Source organism: Ammospiza caudacuta, chromosome 4 (assembly GCF_027887145.1).
Source record: "Ammospiza caudacuta isolate bAmmCau1 chromosome 4, bAmmCau1.pri, whole genome shotgun sequence".
NCBI lineage: Eukaryota > Metazoa > Chordata > Aves > Passeriformes > Passerellidae > Ammospiza > Ammospiza caudacuta.
The window spans coordinates 70695895-70719282 of record NC_080596.1 but is presented as its reverse complement, the minus strand read 5'-3'; the positions used below and the strand labels follow the sequence as shown (position 1 = coordinate 70719282).

The following is a 23388-nucleotide window of genomic DNA, read 5'->3' as shown; positions in this document are numbered from 1 at the left end:
CCCCTGCTCGAGGGGAGGGGTCAAACTTGTACTTACCTTTTCTGTACATGTCAATATTCAAACATATCCATGAATAAAGCACACACGCATTTTCCTGACCCCTCGCTCCTGCCGCGCCAGCGTGTCCTGGATGCTGCTGAGCTCTGCTCTTCTGCTGGAAGGGCAGCTGGAAGAAGCTGGGGGATGTTCTCTGGGGGCTGGAAGAGTGGTGGGGCTCAGATGAGCCGTGCTTGGCTGGAATCATGGAATCCTAGAGTATCCTCAGCTGGAAGGGACCCACAGGGATCACCCAGTGCCACACCAGCACTGCCCAAACCCCTGAAATCCCACCCTGGGCATCCCTGGCAGTGCTGTCCCAATGCTCCTGGAGCTTTGGCAGCCTCGGGGCTGTGCCCATTCCCAGCCCCAGCCCCAATCCTGGGTCCCAGGAAGGAGAGGTGACAGGTGAGAACCACCTCTGCTGAGATGGAGGGACACCAGTGTCATAGGGAAGGAGACACGAGTCCCCACACCAGTCCTGGGGCTGTTTGTGCAGCCTGTGGGGGTGAAACCTGCAAAGGTTTGGGAGAAATCTGGGCAGGTTTGGCCCAAAGCTGGGGCCAGCACAGGAGGAGGGAAGCAGTGCAAGATACAGCAGGGATGGGAATAATTGCACCTGCAGTTGGGGGCCTGTGGAGCCACTGCTGCCAGGATGTCACCAGTGTCCCACAGAGTGGGAACAACTGGGAAGGGCTGGTGTTGCACCCTGGGCTGAGCACAGGAGGAAGGGAAAGGGAGGAGAAGGCAGGGTGGTGGGTCATGCCAGCCAGGAAGGCTTCTGCTCAGGCCATGAACATCCATGAGCTATTCTTGGCAACTTAAAATAAGAAATCACAGGAAATTTGATTAGAGGTAAATAGAATGCTTTCTTGCCAATTCTGGGTAGGGGAAAATTTGAAAATACAAATACATAAATTTTTTATAAAAATAATGAATAAAATTCAAGTCAGTTCCTTAAGTGAGTTCGAGGTTGAACACATAAATGTTGCACTTCTTCCTCCCGTAAATCATGTTTGCCTCCATGTGTGCATGGAGCAGCTGAGGATGCAGCTGAGGAGCAGAACCTGAGGGTTAGAGAAGGACTTGGACTCTCCTCAAAGCCTTTTTCCTCCCCACAGCACCCAGGCTGGGCTTTGCTGACTCAAAGGACAATTCCTGTGGAGGTTCCAGCCGGCTGAACCTGAGACTGTGGAAACTTCCATGCTATGGAAGCCCTGCAGGGCTGAGGGGCTTTCCCGGGCCCTTGGCAAGCAGCTGCTCGGGCAGGGTCAGCACCCAGAGCTGGGCTGGAGGAGCTGCAGGGGGGTCCGGGGGGTCCTGGCATCCAAGGGGCTCTCAGGACTCCCCAGTGGGACCCCCCCAGGCTCTGCACAGGGACAGCATGTGGGGCTCAGCTCGGGGGCTGGCTGCAGCAGCCCTGCTCTGGCATGGAGCACCTGGCTCCAAGAAAACCTGGGAATCACCCCAAATTTAGGGTGAGGAGATTCTGGAGCAGCAGAAGCACCAATGGTTGGAAGAGGCTTTGGCTGACCCTCAGTTCTTCCCTGTCTCTGGGTCTGGGTGGTGCTGGCTGTGCCCATAACAAAACTGAGCACCACTCCCTCCTCCAGCCCCAGACATTAAACACTGGGGAAGGAGCATAGGAAGTAATTTTTCCACATTCCCAGAGAAAAGGTCTCACCTTTTCTTACTTCACCTGTGTGGCCCCCAGGACAGGACAGACAGAGCTTGGGGCAGCCTGCTCTAATGGAAGGGGTCCCTGCCCATGGCAAGAGAGTGTTTAAAGTCCAGATGGTGTTTAAAGTCCCTTCCAGCCCAAACCATTCCATGTTTCCATGACACACCTGGGGCAGCACAGCGGGTTTGGAGGAGAGACCTGCAGACAGGACCCACAGTCCCCATCACACTGGGGCTGCAGACACAGCACAAGAAAATCCTGCAGCTGAGGTTCAACTGCTGCAAGGGGATGTAGAAATCAGAAACAACAATTTACCACACATTGTCTCCAAGCAAACAGTGCTAAAATGCTGGTAGGGATGGAGACATCTTGCTTTGGTTATTAAAACACTGAATTTCTAAAAAATTGTGGATGTTTGCAAAGGGAAAAGTTCAGAATTAGCTCTGACATGAAAAATGTTCAAGTAATTATGTGGGTTTTTTTCTAAGGGGAAGTGGAAGTGATTTCTGGTAGGAGCAAGGATCCCAGGGAACATGTCAATGGAAATCCTGCCAGTCACCCTGTGGGAGGCTCATTGTGGCTGCAGCCTGGAAGGCAGAGCTGCTAAACAGCCAGCTGCAGGTGGGATGGATGGATGGATGGATGGATGGATGGATGGATGGATGGATGGATGGATGGATGGATGGATGGATGGATGGATGGATGGATACCCCACACGTCTGTGCTCTGCTCCAATTCCTCATCCAGACAGTACTTCATGGTCAGCCACCACAATCCAGACCTACCCAGTGAAGTTCTGCTTCCAAACTGAATTCAGGGATCAGCATGAGGACCAGGACAGACTAAATCCCATGCTCCCATGGCATTGCTGCTCACCATGGTAGAGGGAGATCAGAAACAGCCCCTGCCCTCACAGGTTTGTGGAGTTGCACCTGGTCTTCTTGTTAGCAGCAGGGAAATAAAGAGGGGAAAGGTGCTGTCTTTCTTGCTAGAGCCAGGGTGGCCAAGTCAGTGTTTTTGGCTAAATTCCCTGCAGATGTGGTTTCTGAATGATGCATGCAGCCCAGGGTCTCCCCACACCTCATGCCCAGGAACACAGAGAGGAGGAGGAAGGAAGGGCCTGATCCTGCAGCTGATCATAGACTCATGGAATAGTTTGAGTTGGAAGGGGCTGTAAAGACAATTTAATTCCACCCTTGCCATGGCAGGGACACCTCTCACCATGCCAGGGTGCTCCAGCCCCAGTGTCCAGTCTGGCCTTGGGCACTGCCAGGGATCCAGGGGTAGCCCCAGCTGCTCTGGGCACCTGTGCCAGGGCCTCACACTGTCACAGGGGAGAATTTATTCCCAGTGTCCCATCCATCCCTGCCCTGTGGCAGTTGGAAGCCATTCCCCCTTGTCCCAGCCCTACATGCCAATGAAAAACATCAATTCCAATGCAGTTTGAGCCCTGAGATCTTGTTCTTTGTTTGTGGGGAAGATTTCTCTAGTGCAGATCCCAAACCCCAAGCTTGTCACTGAGCCTCAGGAGTCACCAAGGAGAAGAGGTGCCTGTAGGACATCAGGTACCTTACCTCAGAGCTTCCATAGGGTGGCAATGGTGTCCCCAAATCCTGTGGCCAAGGGTGTTGGGACTCTGACACAGTCTGGGATGTGTTGCTGTTCCCAGCCACCCTGCAATGGGGAAGGTGAGGAGCTCAGCCCACCTCCAGTGATGCTGACACCTGGGTCCAGCTTCATTACCAGCCAGGAAAATCACCAGCAGGTGCTCTCACCTCATTAGAAAATCTCCCCCCATGTCATGCCTTTGGCAAGATCTCAGTGGTACCACTCTGTCCCTGCAACCCCTGCTTTGCTGCTTGATCACTTCAGAAACCAAAAACCCCAGAGAGAAATTCAAGAATCTGCTAATTCTTTTTTCCCAAATGGCAATTGGCTATGGAGCTCTGGCTCTTTTGTACAACTCTCTTCCTCCTCTCTTCCCATCAATGGGGAAAAAGGAAATGTTGGTGTTTCTGCCATGTTGTAGATGATTTGCCACCAACCAGCCACGTGGAACTACCCAAGAGCTGCCCCAACCCCACCTTTTCCTGGTGGAAGAAACAGCACCCAGCCTCTACTCCAGGATTTCTGGGGGAGTTAAATTGGTTTTCAAAAAGCCTTAAAGTCCCTTCTTGCTGTGAGTGGTTGATATTTACGGTTTGTGGAAACAAAACTGGACCTGAAATTCCTCTCTGGCTCCTTACCCAAAACCATTCATTAATGACAGCTGAAGACAAAGACCATCATCCTGGATGGACAAAAGCCTTGGAAAACCTCCACGTTCTTTCTCTTCCAGCCTCTTTTCTTTGCTACAACACAAGAAAAATCAGAGCAGGGATGAAAAATGGCTCCAGCCCTCTGTGGTTTTTCCTGCTGTCCAAAATAAATTTAAAGCAGCTCTAAAACCACTACCCCCTGCCCATTTCATTTCAAGTCTGGACACCCCACGCTGTGCTGTCAGCCTGGCATCCCCTGCTCAGCTCTGCAGCAATTGCTGGAATTGGGCTCCTGCATCCCCGTTTAATGCCGTGGAATGAAGCAGCACAACAGCCTTTGGAGGCGACTGTGGCTGAAACCCTCACGGCTCATAAATGTCAGGTTCAACTCTGCTTCATCCCAGCAGTGCTTAATTCCAAAGTTGGAGAGTGACATAAAAATAAATGGGGAGCAGCGGATTGCGTCCCAGCAGGGCTCAAGCATGGCTGCCGGGGTGTCACAGATCAAGTGACAGCTTGAGACAAGCCCTGCCTCAGGCACAGGCTCTTGGCAGCAGCTCTGCTTAGGTGACCTGCACCTCAATCCTCTGGCTCGAGAGATCCTAAGGCTGCTGATTAAGGCTACTATAAAATGTGTTATTTACTGAGCAGACAGGAGGTAACAGACAAAAGGCCTTGAACAGTTCCTGCACAGTACAAACCAAGAGAACTGCTGAGAGATGACATAAAACAGTGCACAACATTGAGGTTATTGTTATATATTAAATATATATTGTTATATATTATAGCTATATACATCAAAGCTAGCAAAGGCATAGTAGAGAACAGGAGTCAGTGGAACTTACCACCTATAAAGTACACAGAGTCCTTCCACTCAGTCCTTGAGAGAGTAACCACAAAATTATGTCCCAACTTTGGGGAAAAGCCCCACAAATTTCTAGGGAATGTGCAGAAGACTTTTGCTTTGTGAAAGTCTGGTGCAGCTTTTGTAGTAAAGTGGAGAGTCTGTCAGTCAAAAATTCCAGCTGATCTTTCCACAGCAAGATGTTTATTGTCACTAATAGTGTCACTTCCCCAGTGCCTGCATAACCATGAGACAGGCAGCCTTTAGTACTAGAGTTATTTCACCAAACTGCAAGATTTTGTGAAGGGCAGGAGCCTTGCAGCAGCCAACAAACCACAGGTCAGTCCCTGTGGTGGGAGATGTCCTGGTGCACAGGGGTGGGAGAGGAGCAGCCACCTCTGCCTCCCTCTCCAGCTGTTGTGTGTGTCTGGAACAGCAGCTGGTGCCAACACTTGATAAATCATCAGCAAAACTGGAGATACAGTTTCCATGGGGGAGAGCTTTTCCTACTTGGATTTAAACAAGAAATTTACTGGACAAGAATTATTAGTGAGAGTAAGAAGGGAAGGGGCTGAGATTTTATGTCTCTGTGGGGGTTATGTCAGGAGGGGCAGCTCTGATTTCTGCTCTCTGTGACAGGGAACGCCTGGAGCAGGGTCAGGCTGGAGGTCAGGAAAGGTTCTTCCCCCTGAGGGCACCTGGGGGAAAGTGAACCTGAGGGTAGGAATGGAACCTATTTAATGACTGTCTCTGTCTTTAAAATCTACAGATTTAACTCTTTGAATTACATCCATCCATCCCCCATCCAGAGGACACGTCCTTCCTTTCTCCTCCCAAATCCAGCACCTGCCAGGAGCCCACTGACACCCCCCTAGCAGAACAGAAACTCACCTTCACCTCAGCCAGAAGCCTTCAAAACACTTTGAATTATCCCCCCCACCCCCCTAAGAAAATATATAAGAGGGAAATTTTAACCAGATCATCTACTTTTTATTTCAGAGGAAAGATTTGCATTATTTACCTTTATTTATATACATGTACTTCACATTTGTATTTAAAATGCACAGACCTCCCAAGAATTTTCTCCTTCCGGCTTTAAATTAGCTGTTATTTTACAATACAAAAAATTATACCAAAAAACTGCAATCCTAAATGTGTGTATGTATAACACCCACAACCCCAGCCATGAAATAGTTTACAATACTTGCTCCTATTTACATATGAATGCAATAAATGCTAAATTATACATATTAACAAACTAAGCTCAAGTCTGAACACAGATAAGAATCATAAATAATTACAGAACAAAGAGGGAAAAAAATCCAGAATACAATTAATTCAAGGATCTTAGTTTAAAGAACATTTATTGTGCACAAATTTCAGAGTAATATAAAACTCTTTTTTTTTTCTTTTTTTCTTTTTTTTTTTTAATGGACTGACATGTGATACACTCTGCAACAATTGTTATTTTTCTCTTTTTTTCTACTGGTGAGGTTTGTGGAATCAATACTAAATGGAGAGGAAATGTCTAAAGAGTTCTAGTACCTGGAAGACGCACACAAATCGTCTGTGTGAACAAAGAAACAGACTGAATAAAACCTGCCCTGATGCAGAGAAAATCAGCAGATACACATACTGTAGTAGTCCTGCCATGGAAACTCAGCTTGTTTCAGCAGCTACCAACAGAAAAAGCAGGAATTTGTCTAAAATTGCAAAGAACACACCCAAAACTGAGGCGCACACCCCGAGCCATCCCTTCCCTCCCGTCCCAGCCCAGCCCAGCCCTGTCCCCTGTCCTGCAGCTCCAGGGGCTCTGCCAGGGCAGCCCCTTCTCCTCCCCTGGGTGTTCCCAGATGGAGAAACCCGGGAGGGGCTCAGGGGCTGCCCTGGGCACGCAGAGCCTGCTGGCTGCTGTCTTACACAGAGCTTAATATCAATAAATCCCAGGTAATATCAATAAATCCCAGTAATTATCAATAAATCCCAGTTAATATCAATAAATCCCAGCTTCCTGTGGGAAGGGGCTGAGGGCTCTGGATGCAGCTGGTGCCTGTCCCCAGCTCAGGGTCTCCTGGAGAAGGAAAAGCAGCTGGAACAGCTGGAGCAGCAAAGGAAGGGGGGCAGCCCACCCCATGGCACTGGAGCCCCAGGGGTATGGAGAAGGCCCCAGGGGTATGGAAAAGGCCCCAGGTTTGGTTTCAGCCTCAAAGGCTCCTTTCAGCTCCTGCAGGGCCAGCAGGCTCAGTGCCATTTGCAGCACCCCACAAAGCCCAGCACCCCACAAACACCCAGCAGGCTCAGTGCCATTTGCAGCACCCCACAAAGCCCAGCAGGGCCTGGGCACCTGGGGCACGTTCCTGCAAGAGCTGGAGCTCCTGGGCACTCTCCAAGGAGGACACAAAGCACCCTCAGGAGGGTGGATCTGCCAGGAGAGGCTGTCCATGGCTCCACACCACTGAATTTGGGACATTACATGCCATGGCTTGATGTTCATCACAGGCATTTCCCATCATAAGTAGCTTTATTTTGGTAATTTCACTACAGTGCGTTTTAAGCCCAGGGAAAGTGATAGTAACAACTGAAAAGTTGTGTCTCATAAATATTCTTGTATCCAAAATATTGAGCCAGAGAGTTTCAAGGTCATGCTACACCTGCCCAGAGAAAATTCTGGGCTAAAAACCATGGAAAATGGTGAATTTAAAAAAAAGGTGTTATTTGGAGATCCACTGGCACCATTGTTTTCTCGAAGAAAAGGGCCCCAACAGTTCTGAAATTTCATTTCTAATTTTTTTAGAGGCTCCTCTCAGAGAATGAAAATCTTCTGAGGTCCGAGATGTCAAATGCTGAATTTTCAGCCAGTCATAAACACCTGAAAATAGTGATTTTGAATGGAAACACTGCCACAATTTTAGTAACAAAGGCCTTAAACTACTGATTTAATCCTCCATGTAGTGACCACTTTAAGGACCTTTATTACTTGTATCCAAATGTTGCTTTTCCCCCTTTCAAATGGAAAAACCATTATTTAACTTGGTTTCTACATTTAAGTGAAATACATTTGAACACACAAAAGTCAAGTTACACATCCCTGCTTTGCAAGATATCACGATATAATCTGGTGTTTAAAGCTCTGGAAAGTTATCTACTACTGATCAGATGAAGGAGTTATTAAGACAAAACTCATACATAATTTAAAATCATCAAAAATACATTCAATATTTTTTCTGGTTTATGTACACTTTAAATCTCTCCATGTTCTGCACGTTACTGTAGAGTTTATGTACAAGTGCAAAATCTGTGTGCCATTTGTCATTTATTTACAGATTCTCCCATGAAATAAGGTTGTTCTTTCTCCCCCATCTCTCCTCCAAATGAAATAAACCCAAAATTCCTTCACTTCTGATACTGGCCTGGTGATAAACTGCCAGCAATTCCTCCTTCCCCGAGCCTTTCCCATGTTTTTCCCTGTTTACCTCTAAGCTGGGATGAAACTGCAGCAGAGCTATGTATGAGAATTCTCTTCTCCCTCATCAGGATAGAGATCAGATGCAGGGTAGAGCTACATCCTAAAGGAGCCAGGTCCTTTTAGTTATGTAAGTAACTCTTGTTGCTCTATTCACATTTTTTTGGTTCTGATACACCTTGACTTTGATCGTTTTTGCTCATTTTTTCAGTATCTGACACCTCATTTTGGCCACACTCCTGGCACACTGCAGGCTTTGCAGACCAGACAGCCCAGCTCTCCAGGACTGAGAAAACGTCCCAAACTCTGTATTTTTGTCTTTTTATTAATGTAAAAATCTGTCACCCCTCCAGGCCTACAGTCCTGAAAGCTGTTTGTGATCAGGAAAACCCAACAACTTTAAGCACCTGCCCAAGAGCTGTCCTGAAGAGGGAAATCCAAGCACAGGGGCTTTCACCATCTGGGCTGGCAGCTCTCCTCCCAAAAACAGCAAGAAGAAATCTGCAAACATCAGGATGTGCATCGTGGCTGAAAATACACAGTAACAGGGGAGGGATTTTAGTCCAGTCTTATTTCTCCAGTTCAGATTAACCCTATCACTGAGCAAGTTAGAAAATATTATCAGGAGATGAATCTGTCTGAGGTAATCTGTGCATCAGGTAAAACTTAAATTGCCTAAATCCCTTCATCCTAAGACAAATCTCAACCCTTTTCTGATCATAATTCCTTCTTCCCACAGAGCACTGAAACTTCTAGTTTAGAAACAGATGCATCTATATATATTTTTATATATAATGCATTTTTCCCAATATTTTTCTGCAGTCCCAATATTTTTTGCAGTCCCATTGCACTTGTTGAATGACACATTAAATCAGAATTATCATCCACCACAGTCCTTAAGCCATCAGGCTGTTCCCATCACCACTGTCTGGACACACACAGCAATTCACCTCTTTATTGCAATGCTGCCAGGCTCCAAAGAGCTTCTTCAAAATACATGGTTAGGAAAAAAACACCCCAGAAATGAACGGCTGACACGTGACTGATCACCAGAACACGCACAAAACAGGAGCAGTTATTTGGGTTTCAGTTTGGAAAGGTGCTGCCTGGCCAGACCCAAGAGCACTTCCCTTCATGTGTTACTTCTCCATTATGAAATATCAGATGTCCTCCACAGCAGCTCAGTGACCTGGGTGACCCACGATGACTGTCAGAGCCATAATCACAGCCCTCATTTGGAGCCTTCACTGACACCTTCCCACCACTGCAGCCCCCCCAGGCCCTGTGGGGACACACTGGACACCACCACACACAGATGGGTGCCCCAGTCCAACCTGGAGCCTCAAACCACAATCCCAGCTTGGCAGAGCAGTTCAGGTGGTTTGATGCACCCCTTAAACACCAAACCTTCTCTTTGCTGTTTGCAAGTCTCATCCTTTCACCAACCAGCGACTTCTTCAACCTCTAACAGAGCTCAAGCTACACAGGAAATACCAGGATGTCATTGTGGAGAACTCAAACATGTGGCAAAACAAAGCTGCTCTGCCTGATTTTTATTTGAAGTTCTTTTTTAACTTCATCCTCAAGTGCCCTGGCACCTGGAGCGTTGCTTTTTACACCCTGTAAGAAGATGGAGCAAACCACAACCACTGGGGAGCAATGCCTCCAAGCTCAGCTCTCATCCAGAGGATGGCAGGAGGGAAGGGGGAGGAAAGAGGCCAAAGTCAGAAAAATGTGATGTGTCTGACCTGGAACACAGACTGCTTCTATGAAAATGCTGGTGAAACCGGGAGTTTTCTTATGGGATACTGAAACTCTACATGCCTTGCAGGTATTTGCACCTGGGTGAGTATTTGGTTGGTCAGGAAAATGCAATTTTCCTCTGACTGCATGGGACAGAGGACACAGAGTGCCTTGGGTGACTCTAGATGTGAGTATACATACCTTCAAAGGAATTTAGTTATGTTAAAAAGCAGCGTGTGTAGCAGTCTCCTCACTCCCTAGATCTGTTCACGTCTAGGCACTTGTGTGTGGTGTACTCCAAGCAGGTTAAGACTATGTAAACACTGAGTCTTTCCAAAGCAATATCCAACTTTCCAGTTATTTTATGTGGTCTGAGCAACATCAACCTTTAAACCATCCCAGCTTTTGCATTCCTGGACCATGATGACTACAAAAAGGCTGTGCCTGGAAGAGAGTTCCACTGAAATAATGAGGGAACAATTAAATATTAAATGAAAACAAAGAATGAAGATGCTTTGAAGATTAATAGTAGTGTTTATGTGTTGAGAGCTGACACCTGTAAACACTGGATCTTTTTCTTTTTGTACAGTTTGATAAATACATGAACTACAAAGCACTTTCCATGTAGAAACCTGAGTGTCATTCATTGGACTACTGTTGTATTTACACTGACCAGGAGTGGCGGCGCCGAACCTCACCGCACCTGCAACGAAACCATTCTGCTTTAAACTTGAAGAAAACAAAGGAGCAATCTGAAGCCATGTGTCAGTAAAACTTAAGTGGAGCAGTTGTCAAATAAAGCCAACTAGCACGTAGATGAGAGAAAAAAACTGGGTTCAAGGAAGTTGTGGTTTTTTCCGGGTGCTTCTAGTCTCTTGGGACACGACTTGGAAATCTTCCTCCTCCTTGGTATTACTTTTTCATTGTGTTTAAAACCCTAGACAGTTTCTGATGTCCATGCATCAAATACAGGTTCCTGGCTGTGCAGGGGGCTGCTGCTTCCGATTCCGGACGGCGCCCGACTTCTCTTTGTAGGCAATTGGCATCTGTTGTGAAATGTCCACCAGAGCGCTGGCCACGGCGAGACCTGGCACAGAAAACACATCACACAACAGCCACAGCAACAAACCTGCAGAAAGAGCTCAGAAAACCCCTCCAGGCCACAAAGGGTGTAGAATTTTTTAATAAACTAGAAAAGTGTTGTGGCCCAAGAATTAAACTCCAGCCAATATTCTGAAAGGAGCTGAAATACTGCATGTTTAATTAGAAGCAACAGCAGGAGGAAAAGAAGCAATAAGGGTGGGTATTAGTGGATGTAAAACTCTAAATGTGGAAACCTCAATCCTTAACATTGAAGGTGTCTTTCCCTGCATCAGTAGATGGACTACAATAAACCTGAAAGCAAAAGTGGACCGAGGTTCACTGCCCTTCCCATGGATACATCACCTCTGCAACCTCCTCATGGCAGATCAGGGAGTCATGGAATGGTTTGGGTTCAAAGGCACCCTAAAGCCCATCCAGTTCCACCCCCTGCCATGGGCAGGGACACCTCCCACTATCCCAGGGTGCTCCAAGCCCTGTCCAGCCTGGCCTGGAAGATTCTAGAGATGGGGCAGCCACAGCTGCTCTGGGTGCCCTGTACCAGGGCCTCCCTGCTCTATTCACAGACAAACCAGATCTGGGACCCAGCTCAACACCAAACCATCCAATTCAAACCCTGCTAACTCTTTTTCCAAAGCCTTTGCTTCATCAAGCTCACTGGGCACTGGGGAACCCCAGTTAAATCACACACTGCCCAGGAGATGATGACCAAGTGCCCTGACACCAGGTTTGGGTCTGAAGGGGTTGAGAACAAGGCTGGGTGGGGAAAAGCTCTTTGTCCAGAGCTCCTAAGAGGAGGGCAGAGATGCTCTGAAAGGACTTGTAGTGACAGGACAAGGGGGAATGGTTTCAGACTGATAGCAGACAGGGTTAGATGGGATATTCTTCCCTGTGAGGTGGGGGAGGCCCTGGCACAAGTTGCTCTGTGGCTGCTCTGTGGTTTGCAGCAACCTGGGATAGAGGAAGGTGTCCCTGCCCATGGCAGGGGGTGGAACTGGATGATCTTTAAGGTCCCTTCAAACTCAAATCTTTCCATGATTCTGTGAGTTGATGTTCCCCTGCAAATGGAGTTGGGAACTAAATTGGATAGGCCAAGTGACAAGTTACCTTCACAAGTAACTACTGCAAACATGGCTGTACCTGATCCCTCTTTCCCCCACCCAGCTGTTAATTAAAGCATAGTCCAATATCATATGTTCATCTATCAATTGACCTTAGTAATTAACTCAGAACTCATGTTGGGAGCCAGCAGGGCCCAGACCAGGGAGCCTAAAAAACCTCGAGCACATCCCAAGCTGAATTGTGGCTACAGCAGCTTCTGTGGGACCAGGAAAGGTGAACTGTAAGGCTGGGGAAGGAGTCCAGAGTTAATGCCAAGGCACCAGAGACAACAGCAATGCTCACCTGACTGTCCTGGTGGTGGAATACCCCCGAGCCCTCGAGGCAGCCTCACGAAGACGGAGAGAACGGCTGCTTTGTTCCCAAAGCAGGGCTCCAGCGCGATGGGCTTTGGTACAGTCTGCAGCAGGGGAAACAGCGGGGGAAAACAAATGTTAAACAGCGTGTTACACCCTCCCTCCTCCCCCAGCATCACTCCTCCAGCTCCTACAAGCCCCAGGGCATGAACCACCATGAACCACACTGCTGTGCTGGGCAGATTTCCAGCACACAGCCAGCAAAGCTAAAACCACTGTCAGCAACAATCAAAACACGAGTCATCACAAGAAAACACATTCACTTAATAAAAATCAGGCTATTAAAAAGTCCAGCACTACACAAGGCTTATATTTCTTCCTAAATTCAATAACAAAGGAGCAGCTTATGTAATCAACAGGACTGAGGGTTTGTTCCATCGACCCCATCAGCAGCCTGTCACTGATATCAGCACGCACCACCACGGCCACTCGATACTCCAAATTCTATTTCCACAATTTAAGTCCATGTACCCCCTCAACAGCACTCTGTGCATTAACACAGTAAAGAACATTTTCCCAAGAACAAAAATAAGTCTTCAAGGCCAGGCTGGATGGAGCTTGAAGCAACCTGGTCTAGTGGAAGGTGTCCTTGTCCATAGCAGGGGGAATTAGATGGGCTTTAAGGGCCCCTTCCATCTGTGATTCTAATGTATAATAGACAGACAGCTTTCTCCCTGGAGGAGCAGAGGACTGGATCCCTTGCTGACCCTCAGTGTCTGTGACCACCTCCCACTGCACTCTTGTGAAGATTTTACCTGAATGATCAACAGCCAGCTTCAGTATGTCATTAGAAAGCCAAAATGCAACAGCCCAGCCCAGAAATTAAAGTATGTTCTCAGCTGGGCCCCAACCCCACACACAGGTACACAGGATCAGTGCTACTGTGGGCTGCAATAACAGTCAGATTAGCATGCAAGTGTTCACCAATGAGTGCAGGTTTAGGAGAGTTTCTTCTTTTGTTCCACACCAGCTAAAAATGCTGAGAAACACTATTTTACCCAATACACTCAGTGCTTTCTGTTTTCTTGTTTAGTATGGACAAATTCCACTCGGCTGTTAATGAAATAATTAGTTCTTTTTCCAACAGGCATCAAACTACATCATAGCACTCAAATATTCAACAGAAACTCAATGCAATGCAAGCCATGAAAAAGCCTGAACAGGAGTCAAACATGCTGTTAAATTACTGCTGCTCAATAAAAAAGACAAAAGGAGACAACAGCAAGCAAAATGAAACTTAAAACTTTCCATATCTCCCATTTACTGCAACGATTGCAGCAGTGTTTGCTGGTCTGTGCCAGGCAGATAAATACATGCTGCACAGGCTGGATGATGGAAGCTGCTGCCTGCCTGCTTTATGACAGCAGGATTCTTCACCTCCCCACCCCCAACAAAGGGACTCAACTCAGAGTAAAGCTTTTCCCAGAAGGAAACAAGCACACCCTGGTGCTGGAACCCAGAGACTCAACTGCCAGAGGCAATGGAGGGAGCTTGGAGAAGGAACTGCAGGAATAGAGCCCACGGACCTCTGCCTCATGGGGGGAGCAAGAACCCAGCACAAAGCTGACTTTCTTTTGGACAGACTCAAGTATTTTACTTATTCTACTGTTAATGAAGCAGTTCTGCTGAATTCCAGAGCTTGGAGGATGGCACTGGGGTTACAGAGAGCTCTTGTGCTCACCCTCAGCATTGAGCAGAATGGGCAGCAAGGACCACACAGAGAAGTGATGGAGGGAAGACAGTGAAGGAGCAACTGAATAATAGACTGTATTTTTTAATACTTTTTAATGTATTTGTTTTCAATGGATTAACGGCCATGGAGCTGCTGCAGGGCTGGAGCCCCTCTGCTCTGGAGCCAGGCTGGCAGAGCTGGGAATGTTCCCCTGGAGAAGGGAAGGCTCCAGGCAGAGCTCAGAGCCCCTGGCAGGGCCTGCAGGGGCTCCAGGAGAGCTGGAGAGGGGCTGGGGACAAGGGATGGAGGGACAGGACACAGGGAATGGCTCCCACTGGGAAAGGGGAGATTGGGCTGGGATCTTGGCAAGGAATTGCTGGCTGGGAGGGTGGGCAGGGGCTGGGCTGGAATTCCCAGATTTGCTGTGGCTGCCCCTGGATCCCTGGCAGTGCCCAAGGCCAGGTTGGACACTGGGGCTGGGAGCAGCCTGGGACAGTGGGAGGTGTTCCTGCCCATGGTAGACCATGGATGGAAGGTGACCTTTAGAGTCCCTCCCAACCCATGAGGATGCTCAGTGACACATTCATCATCCTCCAGCCAACCTGCAGAAACAGGAGGCTGGAAAATCCATCCCAGGGGTCACCAAATCCAGCCCTCCACTAACACAGGCAATAGCACATAAAAGCACAATTCTCTGCTTTAGGAGCAGTTATACTTTCAGCCTGTGCCATCACCTCTGGGAGACCTTTCCAGATCCCCTGGTCTGGATCTCACCAGAGAGTGGTGGCAGAGTTTTAACCATTCTGCCACCAGAAACTTTCTTTTAACCTCAAATCGTTCACAATTCAATTTATTCATCTGCCTCATGTTCTTCTGTGCCTTAACCCTCTCCCTGGGCTTTAACCTGCTTTACAGCTCAGCCCTCTTTTGGATCTCAGCCCTCTTTTGGATCAACTGGAAGAGCAATACTCTGAATTCCTTCCCTGAACACAAGTACTGCCTCCTCCAGTTCTCCAAGTGCCCCTCTCTGCTCCTCGTTTTCGACCACCAGAGAGGCATTTCAGGCTCTGACAGGGCCTCTGTTGTGGTACCCAAATCACCCTGAGTCTCCTGCATGTCATAAAACAGAAAGAAACAGAAGCTGTTCATTATATAGCTCTCAGTCACAGAGCTGAAGGGACTTGGAGAGGAATTTAGCTCATCTCTCAGCCTCAGGCAAGACCCTCTCTCCTCCTCTGCCCTTTCCAACTAATGAACCCTGAGTGTGCAGCAGAAACTCTCATTATGCGTCCCTGTGGGCACAATCTTCCCTTTCCATGGAATTTTTATTTTGGTCCTCAAGGTCACACATCTTGCTCCTCTTTGCTCTCCTGGTTCCACAGCACAGAGAGCTGGGATAGGATGTAGCCCTGAGCCTCCTTCCTTCCATTGTCAACCTGCCCAGGAAACAACCAGAATCATGGAATCTTTGGATTGGGAGGGACCTTAAAGTTCATCTCATACCCTGCAGGGAGCAAGGACACCTCCCATTGTCCCAAGCTGCACCCAGTCCCAATGTCCAACCTGGCCTTGGGCACTGCCAGGGATCCAGGGGCAGCCACAGCTGCTCTGGGCACCCTGTGCCAGGACCTGCCCACCCTGCCAGGGAACAATTCCCAATTCCCAATATCCCATCCATCCCTGCCCTCTGGCAGTGGGAGCCATTCCCTGGCTCCTGTCCCTCCAGGCCCTTTTAAAATCTCTCTCCATCTTTCCTGATGGGCCCTTCAGGTACTGAAAGGCTACAATTAGGTCAACCCAAAACCTTTTTATTTTTCAGGCTGAACAATCCCAAAAGAGATGAGGGTTGGTAAAATATTGTTAATATTTCCCTGCATGGGGACCCTTATTTCTCTCAACCATGCACAGCAAGGATAATGATGCACCCAAAATCTGTCAAGCAGTTGCAAACTAATTTGGAAGGAATTAAGCACAACATCACTTTGCTGCAGCTAAGCTCCATCTTAAAACTAAAAGGGGAAAAATGGCCTATTGTCCATCAATCCAGCTTTTCCTGAGACAAGCTGCAGTTAATAACAACAAAAACTCGCCTAAAGAATCAAGTCCTGCACATTTATTTTTGACAGCCCCCGTTCAGGCACCTGTTTTCTGAACTGTGACTCATTGTGCATCTGAGTGCTGCTCACGGCCAGAGACAGAGCAGGGAGGGAATGACTCAGAGCAATGAGGGATGAGGAATGTGGAATTTGAGCAGGGAGGTCAGGAGTGAGTTGAGTGACAGAATGAGGAATTTGGAATTTGAGCAGGGAGGTCAGGAGTGAAGGACACGCTGCACCCTCTGCAAGGCAGAACCAGTGCTGGAGCCAGGGACCAGCTTCTGCACTCAGGGAGGAAAATGTGACATCTCAACCAGCAGCTTCACTGTGACCTGGACTGGAGACCTCACCAGCACCAGCCCTGCCCTGTCACCTGGTGTGACCTAGGTAGGTGTCACCAGGACACTGAGGGTCTAAGGAGCAGCTGGCTGGCTTCATCAAGGGCAGTTTTGGTGGGGAGACCTCAAGAGCTCAGGTCTCCTTTCTTTGCCCACTCAAGTGGTTTCTGAGCACTCTTATCAGAGATTATGGAATCCTCTGAGTTGAATGGGACCCACAGGCATCAGCCAGCCCAGCCCCTGTCCCTGCTCACACACCCCAAAATCCCCCCTGGGCATCCCTGGAGCTCTGTCCCAACGCTCCTGGAGCTCTGGCAGCCTCGGGGCTGTGCCCATTCCCTGGGGAGCCTGGGCAGTGCCAGCACCATCTGGGGATGAACCTTTCCTATCTCCACCTAAACTTCTCCTGACAGAGCTCCACAGCCTCTTTTATTGCAGATCCAAGCCATTCCCCTGCAAGATTTTGAGTGAACATGGACAGCAGAGTTCAGATGTGAGAGATGGCTCTTAAGGGTAAACTTTAAAAAGGTACATAAAATAGGTGTATTTCCAAATTTTGTAACAACCTCTATCAGACGCTTAAAGCCTGCCTCTGCCAGCAACTTCCATTCAGAGGTTTTGATAAACTCATTGTTGAATTATAGAAGTGATTCTTTTTTACTGAAGGCCTAATGGCACAATGAAGTAGACATTATTCAAATCTATTCAAATAAGGTGCATCTCTCAGACACTCAGCACCAGAGGACTGCTTTGAGAGGTGCCTGAACAGCGGAGTCCCATGGTGGGAGCAGACACAGAGGGGAGAACAAAGCCCTGGAGCTCGAGTGGGTGGGTAAAGCCCACAGTCAATGGCCATGGGCAGAGCTGAGCTGGCTGAGCCAGCAGGCCCTGCCCTGAGGCACCTCTGGTCCTCAAAGAAAAATGGACAGCTGTGCCTCCAGCACATTGGAGAGACAAATTCATGGAGCTGATCACAGAAACATAGAGTGCTTTGAGTTAGAAGGGACCTTAAAACTCATCTTAAAGCCATGGGCAGAGACACCTCCCAATGTCCCAGGTGCTCCAAGCCCCAATGTCCAGTCTGGCCTTGGGCACTGCCAGGGATCCAGGGGCAGCCACAGCTGCTCTGGGCACCTGTGCCAGGGCCTGCTCACCCTCCCAGGGAACAATTCCCAACATCCCATCCAGCCCTACCCTTTCCCAGTGGGAGCCATTCCCTGTGTCCTGTCCCTCTGTCCCTTGTCCCCAGTCCCTCTGCAGCTCTCCTGGAGCCCCTGCAGGCCCTGCCAGGGGCTCTGAGCTCTGCCTGGAGCCTTCCCTTCTCCAGGGGAACATTCCCAGCCCTGCCAGCCTGGCTCCAGAGCAGAGGGGCTCCAGCCCTGCAGCAGCTCCGGGGCCTCCTCTGGGCTCTCTGCAGCAGCTCCACGTCCTCCTGCTGTTGGCCCCAGGGCTGGGGCAGCTCTGCAGGTGGGCTCTCACCTGAGGGAGGGGCACAGGGACACAATTCCCACCTTGCCTTTGCCATCAGCCAGGGCTGGGGCAGCTCTGTACATGGGTTCTCACCTGAGGGTGGGGCACAGGGACAGAGTCCCCCCTCTCCTGCACTGAATCACCTGAACCCTTCCCTGCAAGGGGCTTTCCATGCTCCTCTGCAGCAAAGCAGCAATCAATGGACATGATGGGAAAACCCCAAGACCTGCAATAACCAGATATCAAATAATAAGCAGAAAGCCAGTGAAGCCCTGCTGGCCTGGAAGCTGTGGGCAGCCCTGTCAGGGGAACAGGCAGCTCGTGGTGCTTTAAGGGTGGTGACACAGCCCCATGTTCCCAGAGGCAGCAATAGCTGCTCTCAGCTGCTTCCCACAGATGATTTTATTGACCCAAATCAGCACTAAAAGCCAAGTAATTCCAGTTGTTTCTGAGTTTTGATGTGTATTTAGCATGCATAAAGAGTAAACCATTATAGACATTAAAAGCAATAAGAGACAGATGAGGTGATTTCATTAGTCCAGCTTCTCCAGCAGGATTCTCCACATGAACAGGGCCTTTCCCAGGAATTTGTCTGGGCTATTTCTAGGGGACCCAGATGTGGAATAGAGCACCTGTTCCCTTGGGAGTCAATTTCACAGCCAAATACTTTCCCCAAGTAGGTTGAATTGTGTGATGCTCAACCTAAACACTTTTATTTCATCTCTTTATTTCTATTTATGCTGCTTGTACTTGACAAATTCAAAAAGTTAATAATGTGTCACATAAAACTAATGGCCAGAACAATAAATATTCTGTATAATTTCACAAACCTGGCATCATTTTTATTTAGGTTCTGTGCTATACTGCCAGCATATTGCGTTTCAAGATGTATTAAAAAAAAATAACATGGACAATTTTTTTCCTTAACAAGAAAACATGTTTCTGTGGTTTGATCAAATAAGTCTTACATGGTTTTCAATTTCTAGGAAGGAAATTAAAATAAAGGAAAAATCTTATGGTGGTGGATGAGAAAAGGAACATTACCCAAACAGTTCAGTTTTATTACTTGATTCCACTTGTTCAGGTGATTTCACTCTGTAGAAAAAGGGTCAAATTCCATTTGCAAGTTTTTAAATTGTGCCATTAATATCTGAGTGAACATTCGCAAAACAAGTTACAAGCAATTTCCTATTAAAACAGATTATTAAGCTTTTAAAATTATATTCTCAGGGTAGTATGTGTGTCCTGCAAGATAGAGATGAATGAACTTCTAGCAATAATTCACAGTAAATGAGTTTAGATTAAAAATTTACATTTACCTTGTCCCTGATAGCTACCTTGGAATTTTAGAGGGGCTGGGGAATGAGTTGACTTGCTCCTAGAACTGGGTTGGTGCATGAGAGAAACTAACAAAAATCACATTCAAAGCCTCAGCTGGATGTTAGCAGCCTGAAATGGGGAACACAGATCTGAGCACCCCGGATCTGCAGCCCACATGCCTCCAGCCCCACGGGGCCCCAGTCTGCTCCCCCTTATTTAACAACTGCTCCGGGCTGCCCAGGGCTCCTGCGAGTCCAGCAGCACCCAGCCACCAGCTCGGGGTGATGGAGAGGGATTGGTGAGGTGAATTTGGATCTCCATGGCCACCAGCTCAAAGTGATGGAGAGGAATTGCTGAGGAGAATTTGGATCTCCATGGCACCAGCTCGGGGTGAAGGGATTGGTGAGGTGAATTTGGGTCTCCAGGGCCACCAGTTCAGGGTGAAGGGCAGGGATTGGTGAAGTGAATTTGGATCTCCATGGCACCACCTTGGGGTGAAGGGATTGGTGAGGTGAATCTGGATCTCCATGGCCACCAGCTCGGAGTGATGGAGAGGGATTGCTGAGGTGAATTTGGATCTCCATGGCACCCACTTGGGGTGAAGGAGACGGATTGGTGAGGTGAATGAATTTGGATCTCCAAGGCTGCTCCCCTGAAATGACCAAATCTCGTGTCACAGTTTGAGCCTGGCCACTCATAGATGCCAACACTCATCCTGCTCCTTCACTTCCCAGCCACACTTCAGGGAGGGGTGGACGAGGCCATGGGGAGCAAATCTGGGAGATATGTGCATATATATGTGAATATTTATTTTGATTTTGTACAGGTGAAGGGGCAGGACCTTTACAATTCTTTTCAAGCACTCAGCTGGTTTTTGCACAGGAAAACAAAGTAAAAAAACCCAATGAAATGGGACAGCTGGATGAAGATGGCAAACACAACACACAAAACAACTACTTGGCATAAATGAATGCAAATAAGTCCTTGATAATGCTGTTGAGAAGCTGCTGGTGTTATTAGTACTTCAATCAGAGAGATGCTCGTTAGAGGGGAAAAAATGAACTTAGAAAATCCTTCTCCTGTGGGAAGCTTCATGCTCCTTCCTCTCCTTCCAGCAAATACCTCCTTATCAGCTAAAATCAGAGTCCAACCTGCGGAAATGTTTATACAGTCTTCAAACCTAAAACTAGTTAAAATCACTTATCAGCCAAATGTTCCCTAAAATACAAGGTAGGCTTAACAGATATGTCTGCTGATCTCATGACAGCTCCCTTCCTAAGATCTATATTCCATATTATATCATGGGAGTAGAAAAAGTTTCCCCTAATTTTGCAACCGAATTCAAAACAAGGCACTGGGCACTTGTTTACTGGAAATAAACCTTCAAAAGGTGAAGGTTTTATTGGATATTTTTGTTGCTGTTTTGGTAGGAGGAATCACAGCCAGCCTCTATGGAGTTCTAGGGCAGCTAATTCACTTTACACATCTCAGCTGCCCAGGGAATGCTCCCTTCCTACCCCTGGCATTCCTTCAAAGGGGATCCCACACTTTTCCATGCCCTAAAAGGGGGCCAGCATATGAGGAATAAACACCAAACAGAAAGTACAAGCTGGGCTGTCCTCCCTGTGTATTCCTTTGCCACCTCAATGCTCCAGGAGGGAGCCTAAAGAGTGGAAGTGGTTTTGCTGAAAACAGAGACAGCATAGACAGCCTTGGAATTCCTCTGTGTTAACATATGGAAAAGCTCCTAGAACCAGTAACTGCCAGAAAGCCCAGAAATAAGATTTTAGAAATTAAACTGCCTTTCCAAAGAGAAGCTGAGAAATCCAGAGCCTACCTTAGCCAGGTCAGGCAGAACCACACTGGCCTTTCTGGTCTCAAAGGCTGCATGTGATCCATCTCCAGCAAGTGCCACAGCAGGTCAGGATTATTCCCTTTCTTTCCCCCCATCCCCCAATTTCAACCCCTTGCTGCAGCTATTATCCTTCTGAGGACAGGAATGACTTTCAGCATATTTGTATCATCCTTGAAAAACCCTAAGCTGCTCTGTCCCCTTCTAACACATCTTGATCACACAAAAAGAAAGTGGTTCAAGTTGTGCCTCTGGGCATTTAGACTGGATATAAGGGAAAATTTCTTCATGGGAAGAGTTGTGAAGCATTGCATAGGCTGCCCAGGGAAATAGGCATCACCACCCAAGGAAATGCTCAATAACCTTGTGGATGTGGTACTTGAAGACAGTTTAATGGTGAACATGGCGGTGGTGCTGTGTCCATGAATGCACGTGGTGATTTACTTTTCCAGCCTTATCAATTCTATGATTTGACACAGCCTGGTCATTTCTGCTTGATGAGGCTTTTGTGCATCACACCTCACGCCTGGCCTCCCTCCAAATCCTGCTCTTGCACAGAGCCCCAGTCTCAGCTCGCTGGAGCTGTCCTTGCCATGCTTACACTAACCCAGCTCACTGAAGGGGAGTAGGTTGGGAGATGTCACAAAAGCTGGTCCATCAGCAAATCTGATGGATCAAAAGCAGGTCAGCAACATGTGAAGTAAAGGGGAAGTGAGTCATCAAGAGTGACAACCAGAACAGGATAAAAGCTGTAAAAACCATCAGTTCCTTGGCCTTTAGTTCTTTGCTGAACTCCACCTGCATGAAACAGCCCAAAATCAAGCCACATGTCAAAATTAACATGAATTCACCCTGTAGAAGTGCTGGGGCTGGCAGATGCTTCATTTCAAATCATTCCTCACCCTGCAGCTTCCCCAAACCCTGCACTCTGTGGCACAGGACTTACTACTCATTTCTCTGCCCCTTTACTGCTGGTTGCCACTTCATTGCAATATAAAAGGAATTTAACAAGGGTATCGCTCAGATGCAAAATACAAATAGACTGAAAATATATTAATTAATCTGTGGTACCCCCTACCCACTCTCAAATCAGCTCATCACTTTAGCTCTGCACTTCATGAACAGATGGGATCTTCTGGCAGCCTTTAAACCACTCAAAAGCACTTTCTCCCATAACAAAGCAAACTAATTACTAGAATAAGATGCTATTTCCCATCTATTTATCTGCTATTTTTAAGGAATCAGCTTGCTGTCTGATTCAGGATTTGTAGCGAAGCCCTCAAACAGCAGAATTAAATGCACATTGGTACAATGGTACAGAACACACTAAATGAACTTCATAAGGATTTTGCTCACCAAATGCTTCTCCCTTTCCCTTTAGAAAACTAAAGATCATGGGTGCAAAGATAATCAACACTTAGCTTCACGTGCTGGATCCTTGAACACAGCACAGCAAAGACTGCTCCAGCTCTCCTCTGAAAGATTCCAAAATATTTTTTTTCCAATTTGAGGATCATTCTTTCCCACTGCAACCATTTTCTTGTTGACCCCGTGAGTGCTTTGCTCAACCTCAGCACTTGCTTGCTAGGCTGTGCATGTTTTTTCCAAGGTAACTTCTTGCCTTTAGCAACTTCAAGATAGGTGGAAATCAATGTCAAAATTATAAACTTCCCAAATTCTTTCGGGAAAGCTTCTAAGCATGGCTGCAGAGGATTACAAGACTTAGATTAATCCGATAACAAGCCCTAAAAAAGCCTGAGCTACAGCAATACCAGTTCAGACACTTGGATGAGTCCCAGGCACCCAAGGAAGTTAAACACACTTAGAAAAATAATTGCAATATTCAGCATGTCTGAACGCACAAAGAGCTGCAGAGAGAAGCCAACAGATTTTGTAATAACTAAGCAAATTTAGTGGTAGATTTGTGATTCAGTGGGTATTTGTTGAGTGGCAAATAAACCAAAGCAGCTAGTTACGTGTTGCCTAGCTGCAGCCTCTAATAGGAATTGCTTCCCTGCAGGTAAATCACTTTCTATTAC

At 47.5% G+C, this 23388-nt stretch overlaps 1 protein-coding gene across 1 annotated transcript in view; it reads right to left on the bottom strand.

Annotated features, from left to right (window-relative positions):
* Nucleotides 1-6750: 6750 nt before the first annotated feature.
* ATRN (attractin) overlaps nucleotides 6751-23388 on the bottom strand; it is a 148762-nt gene continuing 132124 nt past the window's right edge. Inside the window, exons 28-29 of the mRNA XM_058803585.1 lie at nucleotides 12531-12645; nucleotides 6751-11112 (exon numbers count right to left, since the gene is read on the bottom strand). Coding sequence (XP_058659568.1) covers nucleotides 10988-11112; nucleotides 12531-12645 — 240 coding nt within the window. The 3' untranslated portion in view covers nucleotides 6751-10987. The remainder of the gene's footprint in view (nucleotides 11113-12530; nucleotides 12646-23388) is intronic.